General features: G+C 43.8%; 2 protein-coding genes across 2 annotated transcripts in view; one reads left to right on the top strand and one right to left on the bottom strand.

The window, feature by feature from the left end:
- The window catches only part of clip3 (CAP-GLY domain containing linker protein 3), a 147,069-nt gene that overhangs the window by 32,172 nt on the left and 89,682 nt on the right, over positions 1-25,215 (top strand). Inside the window, exon 3 of the mRNA XM_078533231.1 lies at positions 8,409-8,459. The gene's annotated coding sequence lies outside the window, so the exon portion shown is untranslated. The remainder of the gene's footprint in view (positions 1-8,408; positions 8,460-25,215) is intronic.
- Positions 3,140-25,215, bottom strand: part of LOC144671362 (calpain-9-like) — a 29,802-nt gene continuing 7,726 nt past the window's right edge. The window contains exons 7-20 of the mRNA XM_078533221.1: positions 25,033-25,118; positions 22,665-22,736; positions 21,373-21,539; positions 20,263-20,435; positions 19,959-20,167; positions 18,167-18,206; positions 17,275-17,352; positions 16,872-16,932; positions 16,237-16,301; positions 14,904-14,972; positions 13,355-13,433; positions 12,913-13,029; positions 7,002-7,060; positions 3,140-5,290 (exon numbers count right to left, since the gene is read on the bottom strand). Coding sequence (XP_078389347.1) covers positions 5,264-5,290; positions 7,002-7,060; positions 12,913-13,029; positions 13,355-13,433; positions 14,904-14,972; positions 16,237-16,301; positions 16,872-16,932; positions 17,275-17,352; positions 18,167-18,206; positions 19,959-20,167; positions 20,263-20,435; positions 21,373-21,539; positions 22,665-22,736; positions 25,033-25,118 — 1,302 coding nt within the window. The 3' untranslated portion in view covers positions 3,140-5,263. The remainder of the gene's footprint in view (positions 5,291-7,001; positions 7,061-12,912; positions 13,030-13,354; positions 13,434-14,903; positions 14,973-16,236; positions 16,302-16,871; positions 16,933-17,274; positions 17,353-18,166; positions 18,207-19,958; positions 20,168-20,262; positions 20,436-21,372; positions 21,540-22,664; positions 22,737-25,032; positions 25,119-25,215) is intronic.

Genomic DNA, 25,215 nt, shown 5'->3' with positions numbered 1-25,215 from the left:
CCAAAAGCTCATCTCCGTATGTGAGCATAGAGACAAATGTTTGACCAAGGTATTTTACCATGAAGTGTGTCATGGCCAAGCCTGATTCTGTTGTCACTCGATGACCTGCACATCCTTTCCAAAAAAGGTCAATAGTGAATGAGAATGGGAACTCTTCCAGGGGCACCAAGGTCCAATTTTCATAGAATGCAATCTTAGCACAGGAGGAGGCCACTTGGTCCATCATGCTCGTGCCAGCTCTTTGTAAGAACTGTCCAATTTAGTCCCGCACCCCAGTATTTTTCCCCTAACCCTACAAATTAGTCCTTCTTTTGGCTCCCACACCATTGCCCAATCTAAAGTCAGTTAACTCAGTGCAGAGCAGTTATCAGACCTGGAACCTGGTACACATGTACTTCTTGATTCTGTAGTGCACTTAATGCAAACTGAATCCATGGTTGAGACAACGAATAATGGATCTACAATTCTAGGGACCTGTGGGAAAAGTAAGTGCAATTTTGGAAACAATCTGGTTTTGTTGGATTAGTGTGCGAGCCTGAATCTCTCCTTGATTGATGTCCACAAATGCACTTTGAGCAGGTCTCATCAGATAGGATCCGGGATGGGACATCTGGCCAATTTTCCTGTCCCTAACACAGAGGCACTCAGGTCACAACCTGAGTCCAACTAACTCTCAGCACCAATTGTGGACCAAATTGCTGCTTCATAGATAGAAAAGAAGTTTGATTTATACGGCACCGTTCAAGTTGATAGGATGTTCCAAAGTGCTTCACAACCAATGAATTAATTATAGTGTGGTCACTGCTGTTACAGATGTGGCCAGCAAATTGTGCAGAGCAAGATCCCAAAACAGCAGGTGAACAAATGGCAGATCATCTGTTTCTGATGCTTTGGGCTGAATGAAGAATGTTAGCCAGGACACCAGGGGTGCTTCCTCCTTCCGAATAGTATCATACATTTATATGTATCTGAGCATGGTCAGATTTAATGTTTTAGCCAAAATGGTCAGCTTAGATTATGTGCTTATAATTGTTGTTTATTGTAAGATTCAGTTACTTCCATTACATTACTAGCATTACAACATCAGTTACCAGCCTCCATAAGTCAACAGACAAGTTTTAAATTATAGTTATTATTGGTGACATTTCACAATCTGATTTCTACCAGAATGGAATTACTGACCTTTTTCCTGCTGTGTTATATGAGAAAGCTTAATGTAGCCATGCCAGTCAGCCAGAGAGAATTCTACACAAATTATTAGAAAGTTTGCCAAGGAGGTTGCTTGGTAAAGGAGGTTTCACCAAGAGGTCAAGAAGAAACTTGCATCCATCATTACTTGACCTAGTCCCAAAATGCTTCACAGTTAATGAATATTTTTTGAAATAGTCACTGTTGTTTTGTGGGGATTTGCAGCAGTCAATTTGCACACGGCAAGTTCCCACAAACAGCAATGAGATAAGTGACCAGATACACTTGTACTAATGATGGTTGAGGGATAAATATTAGCCAGGGTACTAGGAAAATACCCCTACACTTCTTCCATAAGTGCCATGGGATCTTTTGCATCCACCTGAGACGGTAGATGGAACCTCAGTTTAACGTCACATCCAAAAGTGGCACCACTGACAGTGCAGCACTCCCTCAGTCAATATGGCACAGGATTGCAACCCGCTTTGTGACTCCAACCCACAACCTCTTGACTCAGGCTAGATTTCCAATACTGATATGGTGTTAGGGCCCTCTCTTGGAATTGCAGAGATACTACGAAGGAAGCCATTCAGTCCATTGCGTATGCACTGGTTATTCAACCAGGTGACTGCATTTGGAACGCACTACCACTACTCAAGGCAATGGCTGTGTTTGCTGCCAATGTCACGCATGCGCAGTACTAGTGTTTCTCTGCCATTTTTACTGTTTAACAGGCTCTCAACCTGAATCTGTGATAAAGGAAATTCAAACACAAGAGGAAACACAAACTTTGATGGCACTTGGACACATCCTCGGTTCTGAAGAGACAGGGCCATCCTTCTGGACTTGCAGAAAAAAGCATCGGAAGACAGAGTGTACAGAAATTAATGAGAAGTTTCCCCATTTCAACCTCATTACAGATAGAACAAAGCTTCTGAACCTGGAGTGGGCAAAGGTCAGTGGGAGTTGGGTGGTAGTGGATGTGGGGTGGCAGTGGATGTGGGGTGGCAGGGACCCACAGCATTTAAAGCTGTGTTGTTGATACATTTATATAAACTAGGAGCAGGAGTAGGCCCTTCAGCCCATTGAGCCTGCTCTGCCATTCAATAAGATTATGCCTGATCTGATTGTGGCTTCATCCACATTCTCATCTACTCCCAATAACCTTTGACTCCCTTGCTAGTCAAGAATCTATCTACCTCTACCTGAAAAATATGAATTGGCACTGCCTCCACCGCTCTCAGGAAGAGAGTTCCACAGAATCGCAACCCTCAGAGAAAAAATTTCTTCTCATCTCCATCTTAAGTGGGATACCCCTTATTTTTAAACTGTGCCCCCTAGTTCTAGTCTCTCCCACAAGGGGAATCATTCATTGAGTTCCATCCCGTCAAGTCTCCTCAGAATCTTAAATTTCAATAAGATCACCTCTCATTCTTCTAAGCTCCAATGGATACAGGCCCAACACGTCCAACCTTTCCTCATAAGACAACTCCCCAGCCTAGGCATCAGTCGAGTGAACCTTGTCTGAATTGATTTCAATTTGCAGCCATTCCCTAGAGTTTTTTTGCGATTACACTGGAACTCCTTTTCAAACCATTTCTCCTTCTCAAATTGAATTTGATTCTTCTATGAGCGCTCAAATTTAGATGTTAGATTATGAACCAAGTCTGTCCCAATTACTCAATACCAAATGTATTATGGCCTACCATCTTGTACCAGAATTATATCCTGTGTGCAATCGAGACATTAATTGCTTTTGGACTGAGCAGAGTGACATCTGAGGGGACCGGCACGCATCCGCAGACGGCCGTTTTGCGTTGGCAGGAAACACAGTGCAGGGCAACTGGGGTTGGACAATAAATGCTGACCTTACCAGTAAGGCTCACCTCCCAAGAATTAATGTTCTCAAAAAGTGAAAAAAGAGGAGCTTTGTTAAAATAATATAAATTGATTTTGGTGATTTTTTTTCAAATGCAGTTTTTAATTCAATATTCTTTGGTATATAATTACAACCTGTTAAAGAATAGTATGCAAAAAATATTAATGCAAACATCTGAACCAATGCAAAATGAAGCACAGGTTTTATATTTGAACTCTTAAAGCTATGAGCCACAGGTTAATTTCCTGTTTCACATCGAATTCTTGTACAAAAGCAAAATACTGCGGATGCTGGAAATCTGAAATAAGACCAAAAAATGCTGGAAACACTCAGCAATTCAGGCACTATCTGTGGAGAGAGAAACAATGATCATCTCGAGCTGAAACATTAACTTTGTTTCTCTCCCCACAGATACTGCCTGACCTGCTAAGTATTTCCAGCATTTTTTTTTTTTGTTTTTATTAGGCACATGAAAGATTTTATTCGGAGCATTTTTTGATGTGATGTGGATGCCGCTGCCAGGCCAGCACTGGCTGCCCAGCCCTAACCACCCTTGAACAGAATAGCTGGCTGGGCCATTTCAGTGGGTAGTTAAGAGTCAACCACATTGTTGAAGTAGCATGTAGGCCAGATGGCGGATTTCCTTCCCTCAAGGACATCAGTGAACCAGATGGGTTTTTACAACAATCGAAGATAGTTTCATGGTCACCATTACTGAGACTAGCTTTCAATTGCACATTTATTAATTAAACTTATGGTGGGATTTGAACCCGTGTCCCCAGAGCATTACCTGAGCCTCTGGATTAGTAGTCCAGTGACATTACCACTATCTCCCTATTGGTGCATTCGTTGACCAAGAGACTGAGGTAAACGGCTAAACCCAATACAGTACATTTCTAAAGCTGAAAACAGTTGGAGAAAAGTAAGGTAAAAGTAAGAAAGACTTGCATTTATGTAGTGCCTTTCACAACCTCAAGATGTCCCAAAAGCACTTTGCAGCCAGTGAAGTATTTTCTGAAGTGCAGTCACTGTTATTATTTAGAAAATGAAACAAGCAATTTGCGCACAAGCAACGTGAGAATGATGAGATCATTTGTTTTTCAGTTAGTGATGTAAATTGAGGGATAAATATTGATGAGGATACCAGGAAGCACTTCCCTACTCTTTGGAATAATGGGATCTTTTGCATCTATCCGAGAGGGCAGACAGGTGTCTTACTAACATCTCATTTGAAAGACAGCACTTCAAACATTACAGCACTCCCTCAGGACTGCACTACAAATGTCAGTCTGGTCATTTTGCTCAAGTCTCTGGAGTGGTACTTGAATTCACAACCTTCAAATTTAGACGAGAGAGTGCTACTTGCTGTGTCTTAATTCACACCAAGCCTGGTTCACCTATCGGCTGTGTGCTCACTGACTTACATTGGCTCCTGGTGAAGCAACGTCTTGATTTTAAAATTCTCATCCTTGTTTTCAAATCCACCTATGGCCTCACCGTTGCCTATCGCTGTAACCTTCTCCAACCTCATAACCCTCTGAGATATCTGTGTTCATCTAATTCTGGACTCCTGAGTATCCCCAACTTTAATCACTCCACCATTGCCAGCCATGGCTTCAGCTGTCTAGGCTCTTGAATTCCCTGCCTAAACTTCTCCACCTTTCTTTATTTCCTCCTTTAAGACACCCCATAAAATCTACCTCTTTGACCAATTTTTTGACCACCTGTCCTAATATCTCCTTATATGGCTCAGTGTTAAATTGTATTTGACAACACTTTGTGAAGCACCTTAGGATGTTTTGCTATGTTAAAGGCTCTATATAAATGCAAGTTGTTGTTGAGCCAGAGCCTCTACAAAATTAGATCAACTGACACCAAGCTTGAGTTATAAAAGCAGCAAGAAAATGTTTAAAGGAATGAGGCATTGATATAGGAAAAAGGTGAGTAAATGACTTGGAGAACTACCTCAGGATGCTGGAATATCCCTCCGGTAACCGTGTCTCACGAGCTGACTATGCTAACACCCCAGGCAATCTATAAGGATCTGCTATCTATTCAATGGGTATGCCAGGGTGTGCGAGATTGAATGGGTTGTGTAACCCTGCTTGCAACCATGCTCCGGGGACCCAGTGCTTCTTGAACCTTCCTGTGCGGGACCTCCTTTTCCAGTTGAGTGACTGGACGGGTCATAGAATCCTAGCTGTACATAGTCATCTGGAGCCACTAGAGGGAAAGGAACAGAAAGGCTGTGTTTAAGGAAACTAGATTGGGAAATGATAATTCCATATAAATAGAAACAGTGATAGCAACCAGTGGAGATGCTCACAGTTCATTGGAACAACATATTCACCACTTTATGGAGTAAAATTACATCAAGAACAATAATTTGCACCTTTAATTTAGTGAAACCTCCCAAGGAGCTTCACAGGAATGTAATCAGTCAAAAACTGACACCGTAACAAATAAAATGCAGTTTAGTTGCATACAGTAAAATTAGTTATTTTTGATTTGTTCAAGTTAGAGTCTGGGTTACATTTAACTGGAGCAAAGGGATGGGAGTGCAGGTGGTGTAACTTGATTTGGGCATCTAAGGAGATGAGTCAGACCACAGAGATTTGGGTGAGTGCAGGGAAGACCATTGGGCAAGCGGAGGGAAAATCATCAGGACTTAGCTAGCATGTTGTTACTAACAGTGAGAAAATGTATCTGCATTTATGTCAAGAATTTGATCGGCGACTGGTCAAGAAAATAAGAGCCCATGTGATCCAAGTCAAAGTGGCACATTGGATCCAAAATTGGCTGAGAGGCAGGAAGCAGAGGGTGATGGTAGAGGGATGTTTCTGTGACTGGAAATCTGTTTCCAGTGGGGTTCCGTAGGGCTCGGTGCTTGGGCCCTTGCTGTTTGTGGCGTACATAAATGATTTGGACTTAAATGTAGGGGGTATGATCAAGAAGTTCGCGGATGATACAAAAATTGGTAGGGTGGTAAATAGTGAGGAGGATAGCCGTAAACTGCAGGAGGATATCAATGGACTGGTCAGGTGGGCAAAAGGAATTCTACCCTGAAAAGTGAGGGATAATGCACTTGGAGAGGGCTAACAAGGCAAGGGATTACACCATGAATGGTAGGATCCTGGAAAGTACTGAAGATCAGAGGGACCTTGGTGTGCATATCCACAGATCCCTGAAGGTAGCAGGGCAGGTAGATAAGGTAGTTAAAAACGCATATGGGATACTTGCCTTCATTAGCCGAGGCATAGAATTTAAGAGCAGGGAGGTTATGCTGGAACTGTATGAAACACTGGTTAGGCCACAACTGAAGTACTGTGTGCAGTTCTGGTCACCACATTATAGGAAGGATGTGATTGCACTAGAGAGGGCGCAGAGGAGATTTATTAGGATGCTGCCTGGGCTGGAGGGTCTGAGCTATGAGGAAAGATTGGATAGGCTGGGGTTGTTTTCCTTGGAGCAGCGAAGGTTGAGAGGGGACCTGATAAAGGTGTATAAGATTATGAGGGGCATGGATAGGGTGGATTGGAAGGCACTTTTTCCATTAGTAGAGGGGTCAATAACCAGGGGGGCATAGATTTAAGGTAGGCGGTGGAGGCTAAGAGGGGAGTTAAGGAGAATTCTTTTCACCCAGAGGGTGGTGGGAGCCTGGAACTCACTGCCTGAAAGGGTAGTTGAGTCAGAAACCCTCGTAACATTTAAGAAGTATTTAGATATTCACTTGCGTTGCCATAGCCTCTAGGGCTACGGGCCAGGCACTGGAAAATGGGATTAATGTAGTTAGATCTTTATTGACCAGTGCAGGCATGATGAGCCAAATGGCCTCTTTCTGTGCAGTAAACGTTTATGAGTCTATAAACCTTGTGTAAAGTAAGTATACTGGTGCATCTAAAAGTTACTGAAGTGAATGAGACTCCTCACCTACCTCTTTATAGTTGATATTAATCACTCCTGTTCCAAACTTGTCCATAATTTTGAACGCTCCTAGAACAGAATCAAAATCCATTATCATTGACCAATGTTCACAATTGATTAGAAATGTCATACTTGCAGTTACTGAAAGAGTCTTGGGTTGTATATTTAATGTTTCCACTTGTGGGGAAGAGCATAATGAGAGGCCTTCAATATAAGATAGTCATCAAAATATCCAATAGGGAATTTAGAATAAACTTCTTTACCCAGAGTGGTGAGAATGTGGAACTCCATCAGAAAGAGGTTGAAGTGAACATTACAAATGCATTTAAGGAGAAGCTAGATAAGTATATGAGAGGTCTTGTGGTGCAGTGGGTGGCGTCCCTGTCTCTGACCCAGAAGCTCCAGGTTCAAGTCCCATTCCAGGACTTGATGGCCGTTCATAACATGGCCAAAACAAAAAACACTAAATCCTTCCAATACACCTATGGCAGGCGGTAAGAGCGGGAGAGTCTACTGGTCAGCCAGAACCTGCAGAAGGCAATGCAAACCACTTCGGTATCTTGTCAAGCCTAACCAAGGGCTTACACATGGAAGTCCATGGTTGCCAATGCCCTCTTAAGACACAGTACCTGCAGAGAGAGGGAATAGAGGGTTATGATAGATTTAGATGAGGAAAGATGGGAGGAGGATGTTGGACTGAATGGCCTGTGTCCGTGCTGTATATCCTATGTAATCTTAGCTAACGTTCTATTCTCTATAAACTTGCGGTCATCCAAAACTCCGTTGTCCCTGTTCACTGACACTCCTGTGCTTGTTGATTTACATGAGCTTCCAGTCAAGCAATGTCTTGATTTTAAAATTCTCATCCTTGTTTTCAAATTTCTCCATAGTGTCGCCCCTCCTTATCTCTGTAAGCTTCTCCATCCTCACAATGCTCCAAGATAACTGTGCATATCTAATTCTAGATTCTTGAGTATCCTTGATTTTAATTGCTCCACATTGATGGTTGTGCCTTCATTTGCCTGGGACCCATGCTCTGGAATTCCCTCCTTAAACCTCTCCACCTCACATTCCTCCATTAAGACACTCCTTAAGACGTATCTCTTTGACAAAGCTTTTGGTCACCTGACCTAATATCTCCTTATGTGGCTCAGTGTTGTGTTTTGTTTTATAATGCTCCTGCGTAGAGACTTGACACATTTTATATTTGTATAGCACCTTTAACACAATAAGTTGTTGTTTTTGTCACCTACTCCCTAATGAATTCCTTCCCAAGGCTGTGCAACTCTCTGACCTTTTAAAACTCAAGCTGGCAACAACGTAATCAATATCTCTTAAATTATCTCATCTTCGCTTCTTAACCTTGGCGGTATCCTTCACCTCCCTTGAAGATAAACATTCTTTCTCAGCATTACAGGGCGTCGATCTATGTGCAGCATCCAACCTGACCAGTCTTAGGCGTCTCTAGGTATGTACATGCTATCATTCGTCTAATTGACGGTCATTCTTAAGGTAGCATTGTTCATGAATCAAAGTCCCTTAATTATTGAAGAGTGAAGTAATGTCAGATCTATATGAAATTGCACCTTCTTGAGTCAGAGAAGAAAAACAAAAAAAAAATCCATATACAGTACAATGCTGAACGAGTACTGCACTATTGGAGGTGCTGTCTTTCGGATGAAACGTTAAACCGAGACCCCATCTGCCCCCTCAAGTGAACGTAAAAGATCCCGCAGCATATTTTTGAATAAAAGCACGGGAGCTTTCCGCGGTTAATATTTATCCCTTAACCACCATCACTATTATCTGGTCATTTATCTCATTGCTGTTTGTAGAAGCTTGCTGTGCACAAATTTGTTACCAGGTTTCCTACATTACAACAGTGACTACACTTCAAAAAGTGCTTAATTGGCTGTAAAGAGCTCGGGACGTCCTGAAAGCAGGTATAAAAATGCACTTGTTATAGCCTAAACACAAAAAAAAATCTCATTCTCAATGAAATGGAGATTGTGGGGCGGAGGCAGAAGATATTTAAATCTATAAAAACAGCGTTCCTGTGTCATATCAGAATCTTGGGTCCCTGCCCAGGTCACGCTCCTTCAAATGGAATTTAAACCTTTCTTTGGTGTGAACACACCTTGTAAATGCTGAATGCCAGAAACAAGTTATGACACTGCCATTAGAGATGTCTTCTCTAGGATGATATTGCACACTGACGTGATTAATGAAAAGGAGGAGGGCTGGATCCCCATTGGATGCTTCTGCACAAGTGCCCTCCCGTGGAACTGAGTCCGACAGGTTAGGAAGGCAGCATAGGGTTAGGGTGAACATGCCCAGGATTAGGCAGAGTAGCAATCTAGTGGTTGTGGAACTGGGTTAGTAACCCAGAAGTCATGAGTTCAAATCCCCTTAGGGCAAAGTTGTGAAAGTGAATTCAATAAATCTTGTAATCTGTGGCTTTCCCCAGAAAAATGACCATAGAACTGTTGGATTGTTGTTTAAAAAGAAACTAACTGCCTCACTAATTAAGAGCAGGCAACTTGACTCTTATCCTGGCCTTTCTGAATCCAGTTTACTCTTAATGCCCTCACCTCAACTCAGGCTAGACAATGAATGTAGCCTTGCTACATCCCTGGAACATATATATATTGTTAAGTCAAGAAGACATGAAAGAAATCCAAACTGTGTATATCAGACTTTATTCTTTTTTTGTTATTTGTTTTAAATGGACTTTTACTGAACAACAAGATGGCTGCTACAGGTCACATAACTCAAGATTGACCATCTGTTTTAGAAGCTTCCAGCAGAGATTACTAGAACAAAAGAGTTCCAGTCTCATTCTTAGGGAATCTTACACCTAATTGTAAGGCCACGTTATAATCATGAAACTAGACGACTAACAGATGAACTTGACTCCCCCCCAGCTGAAACGATTACGAAGACAGAGACATCGAAACTCATTATACCTGAAGAGGTGTTAACAGCCATTTCCCTCCCAAGGGAAACAATGGATTTTGGCCAGAAGCATGGAAACTGCTTGCAAGGTTGCAATTAATGAATTAATTAATAGGCCATGTCACATGACCCCATGCTTTTAGCCTTTTGGATTGTTTTAATATTATGTTTCTAGCCTCAAAGCTCAGTCTGCTGAGTTAACACCAACCGGAAAGAATTCCAGCAGATCTTCCTGCTCACCAAGCAGCTGGCCACCATCTCTCAACTCCTCAAAGCCCGTTTGATTTTAAAAGTCTCTGATCATCGCCTGCCAAGTGATCTAAGCACAAAAATCCCCATCGTGTTGTATTGTCATTCATTTCAAGGATTTTCAAGTTGCTGTCTCCAACTAGGAACTCATCTGGACTGAACTCCGCCATGAAGAAAATACCCTCTGGGCTTTGACTTTTTCCAGACTTTGGAAATCACGTGAACTAATATTCATTTCAGTGGTTCTTTTACTGTTGTTGCCCATAGTTGTAAATCTTCCTCTTTTCTAACCCCCCCTTACTGTATGTGTGTGTTTGTGTGTGCGCATGTGCATGACTAAAGTTGCAAACACTTACCCCTCCCCCTGTCGGTTTGAATGTGAATAAACTAACTTTTGAGTTAATCATAACACCAGTTTGCTGCAAGTTATTTTTAAATTGGATCACACAAACTGAGGGTTTGGGAAAACACACCCCAGCCTACTTAATTAGAAAACACCTCTGCTTATGGACAGACAGGAGAAGATAAAGAAGTTCAGTTTGCTTCTCTCCTGTCCATATCAATATTTTTAAATCAGTTATTAATTCTTGTTCCCTGGAATTGAAGTGAGGACATCAGCAAGATCCACTGTAATGCCCAACACAGTCAAATAGTTGGCCAACACTTACTGTCCATACATTAAGAAAAGCAACAGCTTAAATTATATGGAGTACCGCAGGCTTTTGTGGGACTATAATCCCAGCACAAACCATCACTTTTAGGAGAGAAAATGGAGGATTAAAAACTAGGATTAACAAACAAGAAGTCTTCAAACAACAATCAGCTGTTGATTGAGCCCTGATAATATTGATCTGCCTATCCCATTAATATAGTTTAAAGTTGAAGACTACATTAGAATTTAGACAAGGTGATGAGAGCCGGGCAGTCATTGCAATTTACCTTTGTTTTATTGCTCAGCTGTGGCTCACCCACATCACAATGTTCTGGGTTCAAGTCCCACTCCAGGGCTTCAGCACAAAAGTCAAGGTTGATCCTCCAATGCAGGTCTGCAGTACTGAGTGAGCATTGTGCTGTTGGAGGTGCTGTCTCTCAGGTGAGATATTGAAGTGAGACCCCGTCTGCCTGCTCGTGTGAACGTAAAAGGTCCCATGGCACTATTTAAAAGGGCAGGGGAGTTTTCCCCCAGTGTCCTGGCCAATATTTATCCCTCAATCAACATCACAAAAAACAGACAATCCAGTCATTATCATCTAGGAGTTTGCTGAATGCAAAGCTGCTGGATTTCCTACATTATAATAGTGACTACACTTTAAAAAGTACTTCATTGGCTTTACGCTTTACTGTGTAAAGTGCTTTGGGACTTCCGGTGGTTGTGAAAGTTGCTATATGAATTCAAGTCTTTCTTTTTCAGTGCTTTAAACTTGTCCCAATGTTGTTGCCTAGAGGTCACTGGTTGTATTAAAATATAATCAGATTTACCGCAGTGTTCACATTACCTTAACTGAAAAGAAATTCTCTCTTACATCCCATTTAGAATTGTAAACACCAATTAGATCAAAAGCTTGACCACTGCTTGCTGCTGCTTCCCAAGCCACTGAATATGCTCTAAACTAGGAGCAACCCTAAGCAAAAATCTGGCCAGAAGACCTGGTCTTGATCCAGTACATTCCACCAAGGCACTCAAGCACAGAGTGGTTTCAACCCATCCAGCACACAAACCAGAAAATCGCCGGAAACGCAAAGCAAGTCAGTCACCATCTGATAGGTGGACATTTCAGGCACGCTTGTGGATCAGGGGGCCCACCCGAGATATTAGTCCGTCTCACTTCTTTTAAATGCTGATTCATTTGCTGATTTTTCCCGGCATTTTCTGCTGTGATTTTGCATTTCTACCATTTGATTTTTTTCCTTCTTTAATCTCTTTTCTAAAGAAGTGCCTATTCCGGCTTTTGTTTTGTGTACAATGGCAGCCTGTGTAACTCAGAGGCTGCCTGGGAAACTAGGAAAAGGGACACGTTCTTTGGGTGTGACATTAAATCGAAGCCCCCTACCTGCTTATGCCGGTGCTTCAGGTGGATATTAAAGAGCTTGTGATGCAATTCGAAAAGCATGGAGTTAAGAAAGAGGGACTTGCATTTCTGTACCGCCTTTCACAACCTCAGGATGTCCTGAAGCATTTTTCAGTCAGTCGATGAAATACCTTTTGAAGTAATGAAGGAAATGTGGTAGTCAATCTGCGCACAGCAAGCTCCCACAAGCAGCAAGGAGAGAATGACCACATCATCTGTTTTGGTGATATTAGTTGAGGGATAAATATTGACTAGGGCACCGGATAGAATTTCCCTGCTCTTCTTTGAAATAGTGGCTGTGGAATCTTTCACACTCACCCAAGAGGGCAAAAAGGGCAGAACAATAGCTCCTCTGAGTCAGACTAGGTACTACTTAAATCAAAATATTATTACTATTTTCAATGACCAATCATCCAAAAAGCTTTAAACTGATTTATAGGCGGATACAACTGCAGCTCAGAGGTAGCGAGCTAACCTCTTATGTCACAAGGTTTGTGGGTTCAAGTCCCACTCTAGGATCTGAGCACATGGAATAATGAGACCTAGTTATAGCTGCCATTCCCTGGTTTTGACTCATCCGACTGGAGATTAGCCTTTGTAGCTTTCCTGATATATTCTTCAGGGCAGGGAAAAGTACAAATTACTCACGGATCATCGTGTCCAGCCTTGTCAGACAGCAAATAAAATTCACGTAACTGAAGGTCAGATCAGGGTCTGTGTATCGCAACCCAATCAACTGCATCAAGAACTCATCTACCTGGAAACCTAGGGAAAAGTAATTAAACCAGGAGACAAAACATTGGCCAAAGCATTAGCAAAGCAGGTCAGATCTAACTGTATTACACTGAGGTTTAAAGGTCTGATAGGGGAACAAGAACTCCACTCAGTGGTTCACACCAGTAGACCATTCCTGTTTAGTAACCCAAGTAAAGTACTTTCAAAGACTTCATTGGGAAAGAAATGGCCATCTAACTGCAGCCGGGTAGTAAATTAAAAATTAAGCTGCAGTGTTGGTTCCCTACCACCAGTAATCACGCACGTGCCTTGAGGCTATTGCTCAACGGGACTGAAATTAGCTCTATTACCCCACCTGCTGCTTGCAAGGCACTGAACATTTCTTGACTGTCCATGGTCCCTGATCCATTCTTATCAAACTGACTGAAGACTCGCTGGAGGAAATGAAAAAAAGCAAAAGGTTATTTGTTACAAAAGTGGTCAACTTTATATCGCAATTTCTTGAGCTATACAATTAATTAGTACAGTCTGTTTCTGAATTTGCTTCCATTAATTATTGTACTTTTCTGCATTTCTCAAATGACGACTGAGCTGAACCTCCTAGGTCGGATATTAAAACACAACTTGCTACCTGATGGTGGTCTCTCTCTCTCCCCTTTACCCTTTATTCTCCCTCCCTCTGCATCACAGCCCTTCTGATCTTTTATTTGAGCCTTTGAATGTTTTCAGGACAGAGGTAGATAGATTCTTGATAAACAAAGGGGTGAAAGGTTATTGGGGTAGGCGGAAGTTACACTCCGATCAGTCATAATCTTATTGAACGGCAGAGCAGGCTCGGAGGACCGACTGGGCTACTCCTGCTCCTAATTCGTATGTTTGTGTTTCAATTCTACCACTTTCCTCTTGCTCCTCCTCAGCTTCAAACACACGTTGTTACCTCCCCTCAGCATCCTCACGGTGATGAAAGTAAAACTTGAATTGCAACAATTTTGATTTGTACAGCGCTACACAGGAGCGTTAGGAGGAAAGAATTGGCAGTCCCATAAGGCGTTGTGAGGATAGAAAATTGTTAGTTTTAAAAGGGGTATCTTCAAGGAGGAAAGGTAGAGAGGCAAAGAAGTTTTAGGATGGAATTCTGGGGCATAGGGTCGACATGGCTACAGTCACAGCCACTAATGGCGGGGCGATGTAAATCAACACTGTGCAAGAGGCCAGAACTGGGGGGAATGCAGAGATCTCAAGAGTCATAGGGAGCGGGTGAGGTTCAGGAGGAATTTGAACACAAGGATGAGAACTTTAAATTGGAGATGTTGCCAGACCAGGAGGCAGTGTAGGTCAGCAAACACAAGAAGAACGGTCGAACGGGACTTGATCTGAGTTATGATACAGGCAGTGGCATTTGGATGACCTTATTGCACCATGTCTGCTAAGCTTTACTGGAGCCTTCAGAAATGTGCAATTCTGTCCCTCCCTCCACCTTCTGGGATAGACCTGTTGGGCTGAATGGCCTGTTCCTGTGCTGTAAATTATACATAATTCCTTTCCTCCCGCACTGGAAGCTTTTAAAACACATGCTCGGCATCTGACTCTAATGTAAATTCTGTTCTGGTTACCCATCTCCTGCTGGCAGAAGGGGTAAATAGGGAAAAACTACCAAAGTTTTAATAATTAATCTGTAATAATTTTAAACACCTCTACTAAATCTCCCCTTACCCTTCTCTGCTTCAAGTAGAACAAATCCAGAACAACAGAGATCAGGAAAGCCCCAGGTTCAGTTCCCTCCCCTGTAGCACATAGTAAGAGGGTTCCTGGAGACGAGTTCCAGTACCTCCACCCAGCTCCACTTGATTACTAGTCCTCCTGTGTACAGGTACGTTAAACTTTGCTGTGCCCTTTATACTCACCGTCCATTGGCAGATTTTATCCCAGAGATTACTGAATTCCGTGAATCGCATTTTTCCAAATCCACATCTCTGAGTTTATCCCAAATTAAGGAATTATTCAGCTGCCAAGAGTTAAACTAAAAATCAAAGATTTGGCAACAGGAAGCAATAAATAACGTGCTTGTACTCAATCAATTCCCAATAAAATCCATTGATATTTTTTACAAGAGATATTTGCTTTCTCCCCATCTCTTATGCGTTTGTTTCACATCCATTCCAGAGGGGCAGTCAGATCCCAGGTCTCAGACTCCTGTAACTCTACAGTTGGCCACTGAGAGGCGCACAAGCTGAGTCTGGGGGATCGCTCGTGTCCTTCGATTTCCCCTTTAAACTACATGGAATTCACCAATGGCAGCAGGGCCCTGGGCGCCACTGAGGCAACCCAGGTAGTCAACCATTGGAAAGATCCTGAGCTGAAGGCCAGAAAATGGATTTAAAAATTTTGAATGCCAAGAATGTTATCACAGATTATATAAAAAATATAAAAGTGGTTCACACAGGATGCTGCAGTGCAAAAACAGGATACTAAAATAAGTGGTCAGCCATGTCTGCTATGGGCAAGCTTCCCATGTTTGCCTCAGTAAATATTCTATCTCCAGTCACAGGCCCAGACAGCACAGTTCAAATTCCAGCCTTGTCACATGGGCAAGTGTGTAGGTGGGAAGCATCTTATCACTTGTGAGCTCCAGATCATGTAACCATAAATGCTTCCTGATGTCATGTGCTATAGCAATCCATCTGGATTATCTGACAATTACATCAGCCTCATCACTGTACTCAGAGTTAGCTCTGTAGGGACATGTATCTCTGTCATTCATTTATAGAGCCTGAATGTGATTGTTGTGCACACCTGCTGTGTGCTGATTTCTTGCTTTGTACTGTTGAGTCTTGGACCAAAATTATTTCATTTTAAAAGTTTCTGCGTGGTTGTTAGTCACTAGAATTGGCCTCAGTGTGTTTGGGCTAGAGAGGTAAAAAAAAAAATCAGCCAGCATGACTTCCTGCTCCTGACTGCTCTTCAGCGCCCCTTGCTGGAAAATATGTGTATGGACATGGTCAATGTGAGTTGCACTGCCTTCACAGTTGAATTGCCCACATGCACTCAACCTGGTTAAAGTAACCGTGCCACTGCAGGCACTAACGTACAGCCGAGTGAAATATCTAGTTTGAGGAATGGCCCCTTAAACTACTCCTGAGGAGTCAGACCTCAGCTTGAGGGAGAGAAAATAGAAAAGGTGCAGACTGAAGAATTAACCATCCGCAACTGATGCCTCTACACGTTACGGCAGGATACGTCTGTCAGGGAAATGAGGCTCTTGCAGGCATCCAGGCCAAACTCATCCCACTTCTCATTAAGACCTAGAATGAGAAAACATCAACAGAAATTTGTATTTATATAGCACCTTTAACACTCTAAAACATCCCAAGTTGCTTCACAGGAGGATTATTAAACAAAATTTGACGCTGAGCCACATAAAGAGATATTAAGGCAAGTGATCAAAAGCTTGATCAGAGGTAGATTTAATGGAGCATTTCAAAGGAGGAGAGAGCAGTAGAGAGGCAGAGAGGTTTAGGGAGGGAATTCCTAAATTGGGAAAGAGAGTTCCAAATCTCCAATACCCATTGTGTGAAGATGTGCTTCCTGACATCTCCCCTGAACTTTAAGGTTATGTCTCCTTGTTCTGGACCCCCTCCCACCAGAAGAAATAGGGTAAATAGACAGAAACTATAAACCCCTTTAATTATCTTAAACACCTTAATTAGATCACCTCCTAATCTTCTATACTGTAGGGAACATAAGCCCATTCTAAGCAACCTGTCCTTGTGACACTGAAATCATTCTGGTGAATCTGGAGAGTGGGCCATCTGAGTGTCTTGTTATTTTGACATGTATTCATGCATCACTCCAACAACGCGAGTGCACTTTACCGGCTTTCTGCAGGATTTCTGCCAGTAGTTTCTGGAGCTCCAACGCTGAAATAGCTTCATCCTGCGAGAACGATCAGATCTCAGTTAAAAAATAAGCACAAAACCGGTTATACGATCCCACCTTCCAGTCTAGGGGTGAACACAAAATCAAAATAATGAATTCCTCTTTAATTGTATCACTGCTTAAGGTTGTCAATTTTGGGTGTGCAGAGTCCTGAAAGTTCCATGACATGATTTCCCATTCCCCCAACCACCCAAGCCGGTCAAACAGCCTCTTTGGGAAGTAAACTGGGTGATGCCCCAACGAACGATTAACCCGCCAGCATAAATACCCTAGAGAGAAGTCAGCATCTTTGTGAGAGGACAGAAGAAAACTCAGGAGGTGAATAAATGCAAAACTCACCGATCCACAGAACTTGTCAAATAATTCCTTGGATTCTACAGCAGAGGGAAGTGGACAGGGTTTGAGGGCTGGTAAAACCTGAAAATAAAGTGCGTACAGTCTCAATATTTAAAGCTCAGTTCTTATAATATGCATGCTCATCAAGCCTATTCCACTAAAATACATCATTTAATTGGATAAAAACAAAAAAAAAATTGGATTACTATTTAATTTATTTACAAGATCAGTTAACTCAGAAACACAGGATGAAAGTTGGGATCTTTATGATTTACTCAACTGCACTTATCAGTTGAACCCCTGAGGGATGGCTAATGGTTAATACCCATCTTATTCACAGACAAGGTTACTGTTCTTTACAAACGTTCCAGTGATTGACACCCCATCCACCACCTTAAACATTCACTCCGTTTACCACCAGCACACCATGGCTACAGTGTGTACCATCTAAAAAACACACTGCAGCAACCCGCTAAGGATTCTTCAACAGCACCTTCCAAACACCCAACCTCTACCACTTAGGAGGTCAAGAATTGCAAGTGCATGGGAACACCACCACCTGAACATTCCTCTCTGGGTCTCACACACCAGCCTGACTTGAAATTACATCACTGTTCCTTCATGGTCGCTGGGTCAAAATCCTGGATCTCGCTCCCTAACAGCATTATGTGTGTACCTACACCACATGGACTGCAGCGGTTCAAGAAGGCAGCTCATCACCACCTTTTGTAACGATGGGCAATAAATTCTGGCCTTGTCAGCGATGCCCATATTCCAAGAATGAATAAAAAGACACACATGCGCACACACATACATGTATATACACACGTATGCACACACACACGTACACATGCACAGACGCACACACGGCTACACACTATGTGTCTGTACTTGCCTGAGGAATCTCAGTGGATGAAGTGTTCCTCTCTGCAGGCCTGGAAGAGAGAAACATTAATCAATCCAGGTTCTCTGCCCGAGAATAATGTGGGCGTACTCTGTGATTCGTTTCACTTCATTGTCTGTAGCTCGAAAGTTTCAAAGTCAGGCTGTTCTGTGATACACAGCAGGGACTTTGGCAAATGCTTCCTATGCTTATTCTCTCTGCTTTCAATTAATTTCCTCCCCACTTTGGCAACAGTTGGTTTGTTAACTGCAAAGGACAGGCCTTAACCTGCTCGTAACAGTTGGCTCAAGTTGGTGTCAGGTGGCCCTCACCAGCAATGACTGAGGCCTCATGCGGCCTGGTGTAATAAACAGAGAAGAATCTGACTGACTTTCATACAGGTAAGTTCAATCGTTGGGTTTGAGAAAGAACTTTTATTTGACAAATTAAAATCTAGCAAAAACTGTCCCCAACCCTTGGGGTTTTAATATCACAGCATCACACAGTGCAGGAGAGGCCCTTTGGCCCATCGAGTCTGCACCAATATGATCCTGAAAAATTCAGTAACTCACGCCATACATCTTCCTGACTTAATCTCCTGTGAGAAGTGGATTTCCTAAACAAAAACATCTGAGGAGCTAAATCTCAGCTTCTTCTTTGACTCGACGATAAAACTACCATCTCTGACTCAAACAGGCCCCAATATCCAAGGTTGAATCCTTAGTCTACACTGAGTGATCTGTCAGGAAACCAAGGACAGATACAACTGGCCTCAGCACCCCTGAGTTTGAGCGTGTGGGGACAACAGGCAGAATTCCCACTACTAATTGATGTCTGGTCAGCTCTGCTGGGAAAACCACACACGACACACGGACAATGCACAAGGATTCACCACATTCCTTCTTTGTGCCGCTAATCATCGAGGCTCACGGGTGAATTATAAATCTTTGGCTAATGGAGCACAGCCACTATCAATGGAGCTGCTCCTTAGCAGTGAAGGAGTCAACGATTACAAGAGGGAGAGGCGATTGGTGAGAGAAAGCCAGCCTTAGGACTTGGTCCCTGATATGGCCTCTCCTCAAAGATTAACTTAGAGAAATCCTACATACAACTTACATTAATCAGTCTGACCGATTGTATTCCACCAAACATCCCCTCCGTTTCTTCTACCAAATGCCCATCGGGGATTAAGCAACATTTGAAGCAATATTCCATACCTGGGTTCTAATACCAAACAGCCACCCAGCAATTCTCTCTTTTCCCATCACTTCCCATTTTGCTATTCATTGAATCTTACAGCACAGAAGGAGGCTATTCAGCCCATCATGCCTGTGCTGGCTCTTTGAAAGAGCTATCCAACTAACCCATGACACTTCAAGTCCCAGTGTCTTAATGATGAGGCAGAGCAGCAGCAGAGAAGGAAAGAAAAGGAAGCAAATGCTGCACTCTAGATCCCACTACCTCTTGGGACATCCTGCCCAATGTGCCCAAAGATCTGTGGATCGAGCGTCAGCCTGTTCAGTCACATGAAGACCCATGGCAGAAACTCACAACCCTGAATAGACGTCATTCTCAAATCGAAGAACGACCAATTATTCCCACTCTCTGGCTCTTTTCCCCACAGCCCTACAAATTTCTCTCTTTCAAGTATTTATCCAATTCCCCTTTTGAAAGTTACTATTGAATCTGCTTCCACCGTCCTTTTAGGCAGCGCCTTCCAGGTCACAACAACACACTGAGTAAAATAAAATGCCTTATTGCCCCCTGGTTATTTGCATTCTTGGACAGAGAAACTCTTGCTTACGCTGCGGAGTTACCCTTCTCAGTGAAGACTCGCAGAAGAAATTCTCCCTCTTCATTGGGATTGGCGGTTGATGGGATGATGATATAGTGGCCTGGTGGGAGACAGCCTCGCATCATGACCTCAGTGCTGTTTCTGTGCTCCTTTATGGACAGCACGGGCGATGCTTTCTGCAAATCCTCGTGCGTCAAGTGAGTTTTGGTCGGGTCTCCCTGTGAAAGAGAACAGATGCAGCGGGGGGTGTAGTTATTGAATTAGAGAGTGGTTGGTGGCAGAAGATATTTGGGACCATGCAGTGCAATCTGACCTTAAAGATGTCAAACCCCACATACAGGAAGTTGACTCCCATAAGCCTCATCCGCCGCCTATGTTTCTGCATCAAGACCACGAGGAATGTGCAGGTCACCTCAGGGTCTTCAGGATCATCATCTTCTTCAAACAGGGTGAGTTTAAACTGTGGGTTCATCCAGTAGTACTTATCTGAAAGTAGTAGATCAAAAAGGATCACGCAGATACTCTCTGCACCACTTGGTCTGAGACCCGGGCCATCAGAAAGACCTTGGCTTAGAAATAGCGCCCATCCTTTAGTCACCAGAGCACAATACACACCCACTAACTCAAGGGCAATCCATTGGACATTGGGATTAAGAGACATTACGATGCTCCTTTATCCATGCTGTGACTCGTAACGATGCACATGCATTGTAAAGCCAGCACTTCACAGGAGCATTATCCATCAAAATTTGACTCTGAGCCACATAAGGAGATTTAGTTCATGGGACCAAAAGCTTGGTCAAAGAGAAAGGTCTGAATGAGCATTTTAAAGAAGGAGAACGATGCAGAGAGGTTTAGGAAGGGAATTCCAGAGCTTAGGTCCTAGACAGCTGGAGGCACAGCCACTAATGTTGGGGTGAAGAAAATTAGGAATCCACAAGAGGCCAGAATTGGATGAGTGTAAAGATCTCGGAGGGTTGTAGGGCTGGAGGAGGTTTCAGAGTAAAAAGGCTGTAGGAAAATTTGAACACAGCAAGAGAGTTTTAAAATGGAAGCGTTGCTGGACTGGGAGCCAATGGGAGATCAGTGGGCATGGGTGTGATGGGTTAACAGGACTTGACGAGAGTTAGGATAGGCGCACAGAGTTTGCAGAGGGTACAGGTTGGAAGAATATTCACTTATGGATGACGATAGCATTGAGTTTGACTGTGAGGCCCCTCAGAGTTAACATTTGCTCAACTTATAAAGAAATACTTTGGACAAATACAGGGGGTCGGGGGTGGGGTGCAGGGCTGTGGGGTGCTAGCACCCATCTACTAGACCAGAGAATGAGTCAGGGGTCAGTGAGGAGAAGCAGGAGACTGGCAGTGGGATGTGGGGGAATCAGAAGGGTAGTGTTTATTGAAGTTCAGTTGTGTTCTACCTTTGTAATGTAAGTTGCCTCCGGCTGAGAAGCCCCGAATCCAACGTCCCTCATACACCATCTGTACCCAGGGTTTCAGCTTCCCATCCGGGTTGGACAGTTGATCCAGACTCAGGTGGCAAATCTCCACATTGTCAAAAATTTTCTTGAAGTCCTCAATGGACATCCTGATCAAAACAAACATGAAAAATAAGCAGATTAATGAGCATCAGGAACAACAGATCACACCCACTCTCAATCGTCAATTATGGTATCAGCTGTGTCTCAGTGGGTCTCTTGCCTCAGAGTCAGGAGGTTGTGGGTTCAGATCCCACTCCAGCAATTTGAACCCATAGTCTGGACTGATGCTTCCAGTGGTGCACTGAGGGAATGTTGCACTGCTGTCCTTCAACAACAGGAACTTGTATTTATGTAGCACTTTTAATTCAGTAAACTGACCTAAGGTGCTTCAGTGGAATATTAAAGCAAAATGAGGCACCAAGTTACATAAGGTGATATCATGGCAGATGACCAAAAGTTTGGTCTTAAGCAGGTCTTCAAAGAAGAGGGTGGAAAGATTTAGGGAGGGAATTCCAGAGCTAAGGTAGCTGAAAGCATGGCCACCAATGGTGAGACATCATGAACATGCAAAATAGGAGCAAAAGTCGGCCATTGGGCCCCTTGTGCCTGCTCCGCCATTCAATAAGGTCATGACTGATCTGTTTGTGTTTCAAGTCCTACATTCCCACCTACCCCCGATAATCCTTGATTCCCTTAACTTAACAACAATCTATCTACCTCTGCCTTAAAAATATGCAGTGACCCCGCTTCCACTGCCTTCTGAGGCACAGAGTTCCAAACCTGCACAACCCTCTGAAAGAAAGAAATTCTCCTTGTCTCTGTCCTATAAGGGCAACCCCTAATTTTAAAACAGTGCCCCCTGGTTCTGGACTCACCTACGAGGAACCATCCTTTCCACATCCACCTTGTCAAGACCGTTCAGGATCTTATATATGTATCAATTAGGTCACCCCTCACTCTTCTAAACTCCAATGGAAACAAGTGGAAACAACATTAATCCCATGGCACCATCTGCCCCCTCAACCTAAGCCTAAACTTAATGGAGTTGGTGGAGTTGGGGGAAGAGACAGGCAGGATGTGGCTGTGGAGGGACTTGAAGATAAAAATAATGATTGTATGCTCAATGTGTGAGCCAGTGTAGGTCGATGATTCATGGAAAGTCTGAGCCTACCCACCTCATGACATCTCAACAGGGGAAAGAGGGGTAGATTTACAATCAATCAGCTGCTTACCAAAACTCTCCATCTTCCAGGTCCCCCATCTGAGCACAGCTTTTGTCAGTGACTTGGCTCCACTCTGCAGACCTGCACAAAAAGGCAGCTGTAATATAGCATCTTACTGTTCAAGATATAACCCCCAGTACAATGGCATTGAGGCCAGGCTAACAGTACAGGGCATGTGGTCAGTATGGAACACTCCAGAACACCAGTAACAGTCCTGTCCAGCAACCTGGAATAAGGCAAGTAGCAGACGTTTGGACAATGAGACAAGAATACATTCCGCACAATCCCCAAAACTAATTCTCCTTCCAATAAGAGGCATCAACATCAAGTACAAATGTTTCAAGTCGTGCTTCTTGCAATCTTCCTTGCATTTTGCATATACCTGTTACATTTATAGTCGGGGGTGGGAGGGGAGGTGATTGGGGTGGACCTAGGGGGGCGGGATGGGGCTGTCGGGTAGTCATTGGAGGGTTGCTCAGCGGGGGGGGGGGGGGCTTTGGGTGATCAGTCGGTGGGGTACTCAACGGAGGGGTCCTGTAGTTAGTAGGGATGATGATCATTGGTGTGGGTGGTCAGTGGGGCGTGTTCAGTAGGGCAAGTGGTCAGCGGGGGAGTCGCAGTGTGGGGAAGGGGGTGTAGTCGGGGGGGAAGTGGAGGGGGGGTGGGGGGGTGGGGGTGTAGTCAGGTTTCCCATGAGGGATCGGGGGGTCCCATGGGCAGTAGTCAGGGGGTGGGGAGGTCAATCGGGGTTGGGAGTATAGTCAAGGGAGGGTCCCGTGGGGGGGTCAGGAGGGTCCTGTGGACAGTCACGGGGGTAGTCAGATGGTGGGGAGGGCTGTTGAGGTTTGGCGGTGTATTCGGGTGGGGGATTCCCGTGGCCCATGGAGCTCGGATGGGTATCTATTGCTGTAAGACAGTCAGAACCATCCATAGTTTGCAATTTAAATCACATTATTAGATGGTTCCCAATGCAGGGCAATTGCCCATCGGAAGTTTGAACTTCCCAGTCAACTGCCATCCAATCCTTACCTGTGAACCTCGGTGGTGGGGGAGGGCGGGGTTGCCACAACACATTTTTGGGATACTCCCAGTGACACTGCTCCGGAGCCCAGAAGTTACAGGCCCATATGTGTGAACAAGTCGAGAGAGAACAGGTAATTCAAACATGCCATTCTCAGATCACCTTGTGAGAGAACTTGGTCTTGCATTAGGTAAAGTGATGTGCAGCTGTTCAAAGGTCACCCAATTTCCTAGGGTGACTCTCTCCTTATAGGAAAATGTGAATCCTCCTTTGAGAACATCTCCCCCTGCCTCCTCCGACAATGCAGCCATGATGTAGAAATAATCTAGTCTGATACTCGATAGCAGTGCTGAGGGTGCTGCAGTGCTGGAGGTGACGTTCTTCTGAAAAGATGTTTCACCAATGCCCCATCTACCTCTACGAGATGTTTCTGGTCCCATGGCATTGTGTGAAGAGAGCAGTGTCTGGGCCAACATCCCGCCTTCCATCAAAATAGTTTAACTGGTAATCTTTTCATTGTTCTTTGCGGGATCCTGCCCTGCATACAGTGACTGCATCCACATAACAACCGTGACTGCACTTCAAAGCAGTTCATGTGAAGTGCTTCAGGGAGTTTCTGAGATGTATATAAGGAAGCTCTTGTGTCTTTACTCCAAGTCCTACATTGCTCCAATTCAAACATGCCATTCTCAGATCACTCTGTGAGAGAACTTGGTCTTGCATTAGACACGGTAATCACCATAAAGCTGTGGAAGAACCACAGAACTGTGACAGTGCTGGAGGATGCCATTTGTCCCATCATGTCTGCACCGGCTCTCCAAACGAGCAATTCACCTAGTGCTATTCCCCCACCTTCTCCCCATAACCCTGCACATTCTTCCTTTTCAGATAATAACTCAAATCCTTTTTGAATGCTTCAATTGAACCTGCCTCCACTACACTCTCAGGCATTCTACACCTTAACCACTCGCTGCGTGAAAGTTGTTTCTCATATCACTTTTGCTTCTTTTGTCAGTAACTTTAAATCTCTGCCCTCTCGTTCAAGATCCTTTCATGAATGGGAACAGTTTCTCCCTATCTACTCGGTCCAGACCCCTCATGATTTTGAAAACCTCTATCAAATATTCTCTCTCCTTTTCTCCAAGGAGAACAGTCCCAACTTCTCCAATCCATTTTCATAACGGGAAGTTCCACACCCCCGGAACCATTCTCTTCAATCTTTTCTGCACCCTCTCCAATGCCTTCACATCCTTCCTAAAGTGCAGCACCCAGGACTGGATGCAATACTCCAGCTGAGGACCGAAACAGACATCCAAACGGCCCCAGATATTGCCTCTCTCCAAGTGTTTCCCTTACCTGTCACTCCAAGCCCCGTTCCATTCCACTCTCCCCCACGGATTGCGAACTCGCACCAACTCCACTCTGCTTGCCTTGAGTTGAATCTGTACAACAAGCAAAAGAGAAGCAATTATTGAATCAGGGAACTTTTAATAACCCCAATGTGCAGCGGACAAGTTACTGACAACTGGCTACGACCTC

This window comes from Cetorhinus maximus, chromosome 32 (genome assembly GCF_964194155.1).
Source record: "Cetorhinus maximus chromosome 32, sCetMax3.hap1.1, whole genome shotgun sequence".
NCBI classification, from domain to species: Eukaryota; Metazoa; Chordata; class Chondrichthyes; order Lamniformes; family Cetorhinidae; genus Cetorhinus; species Cetorhinus maximus.
The sequence above is the reverse complement of the archived record's forward strand: the minus strand, read 5'-3'. Positions and strand labels throughout refer to the sequence as shown.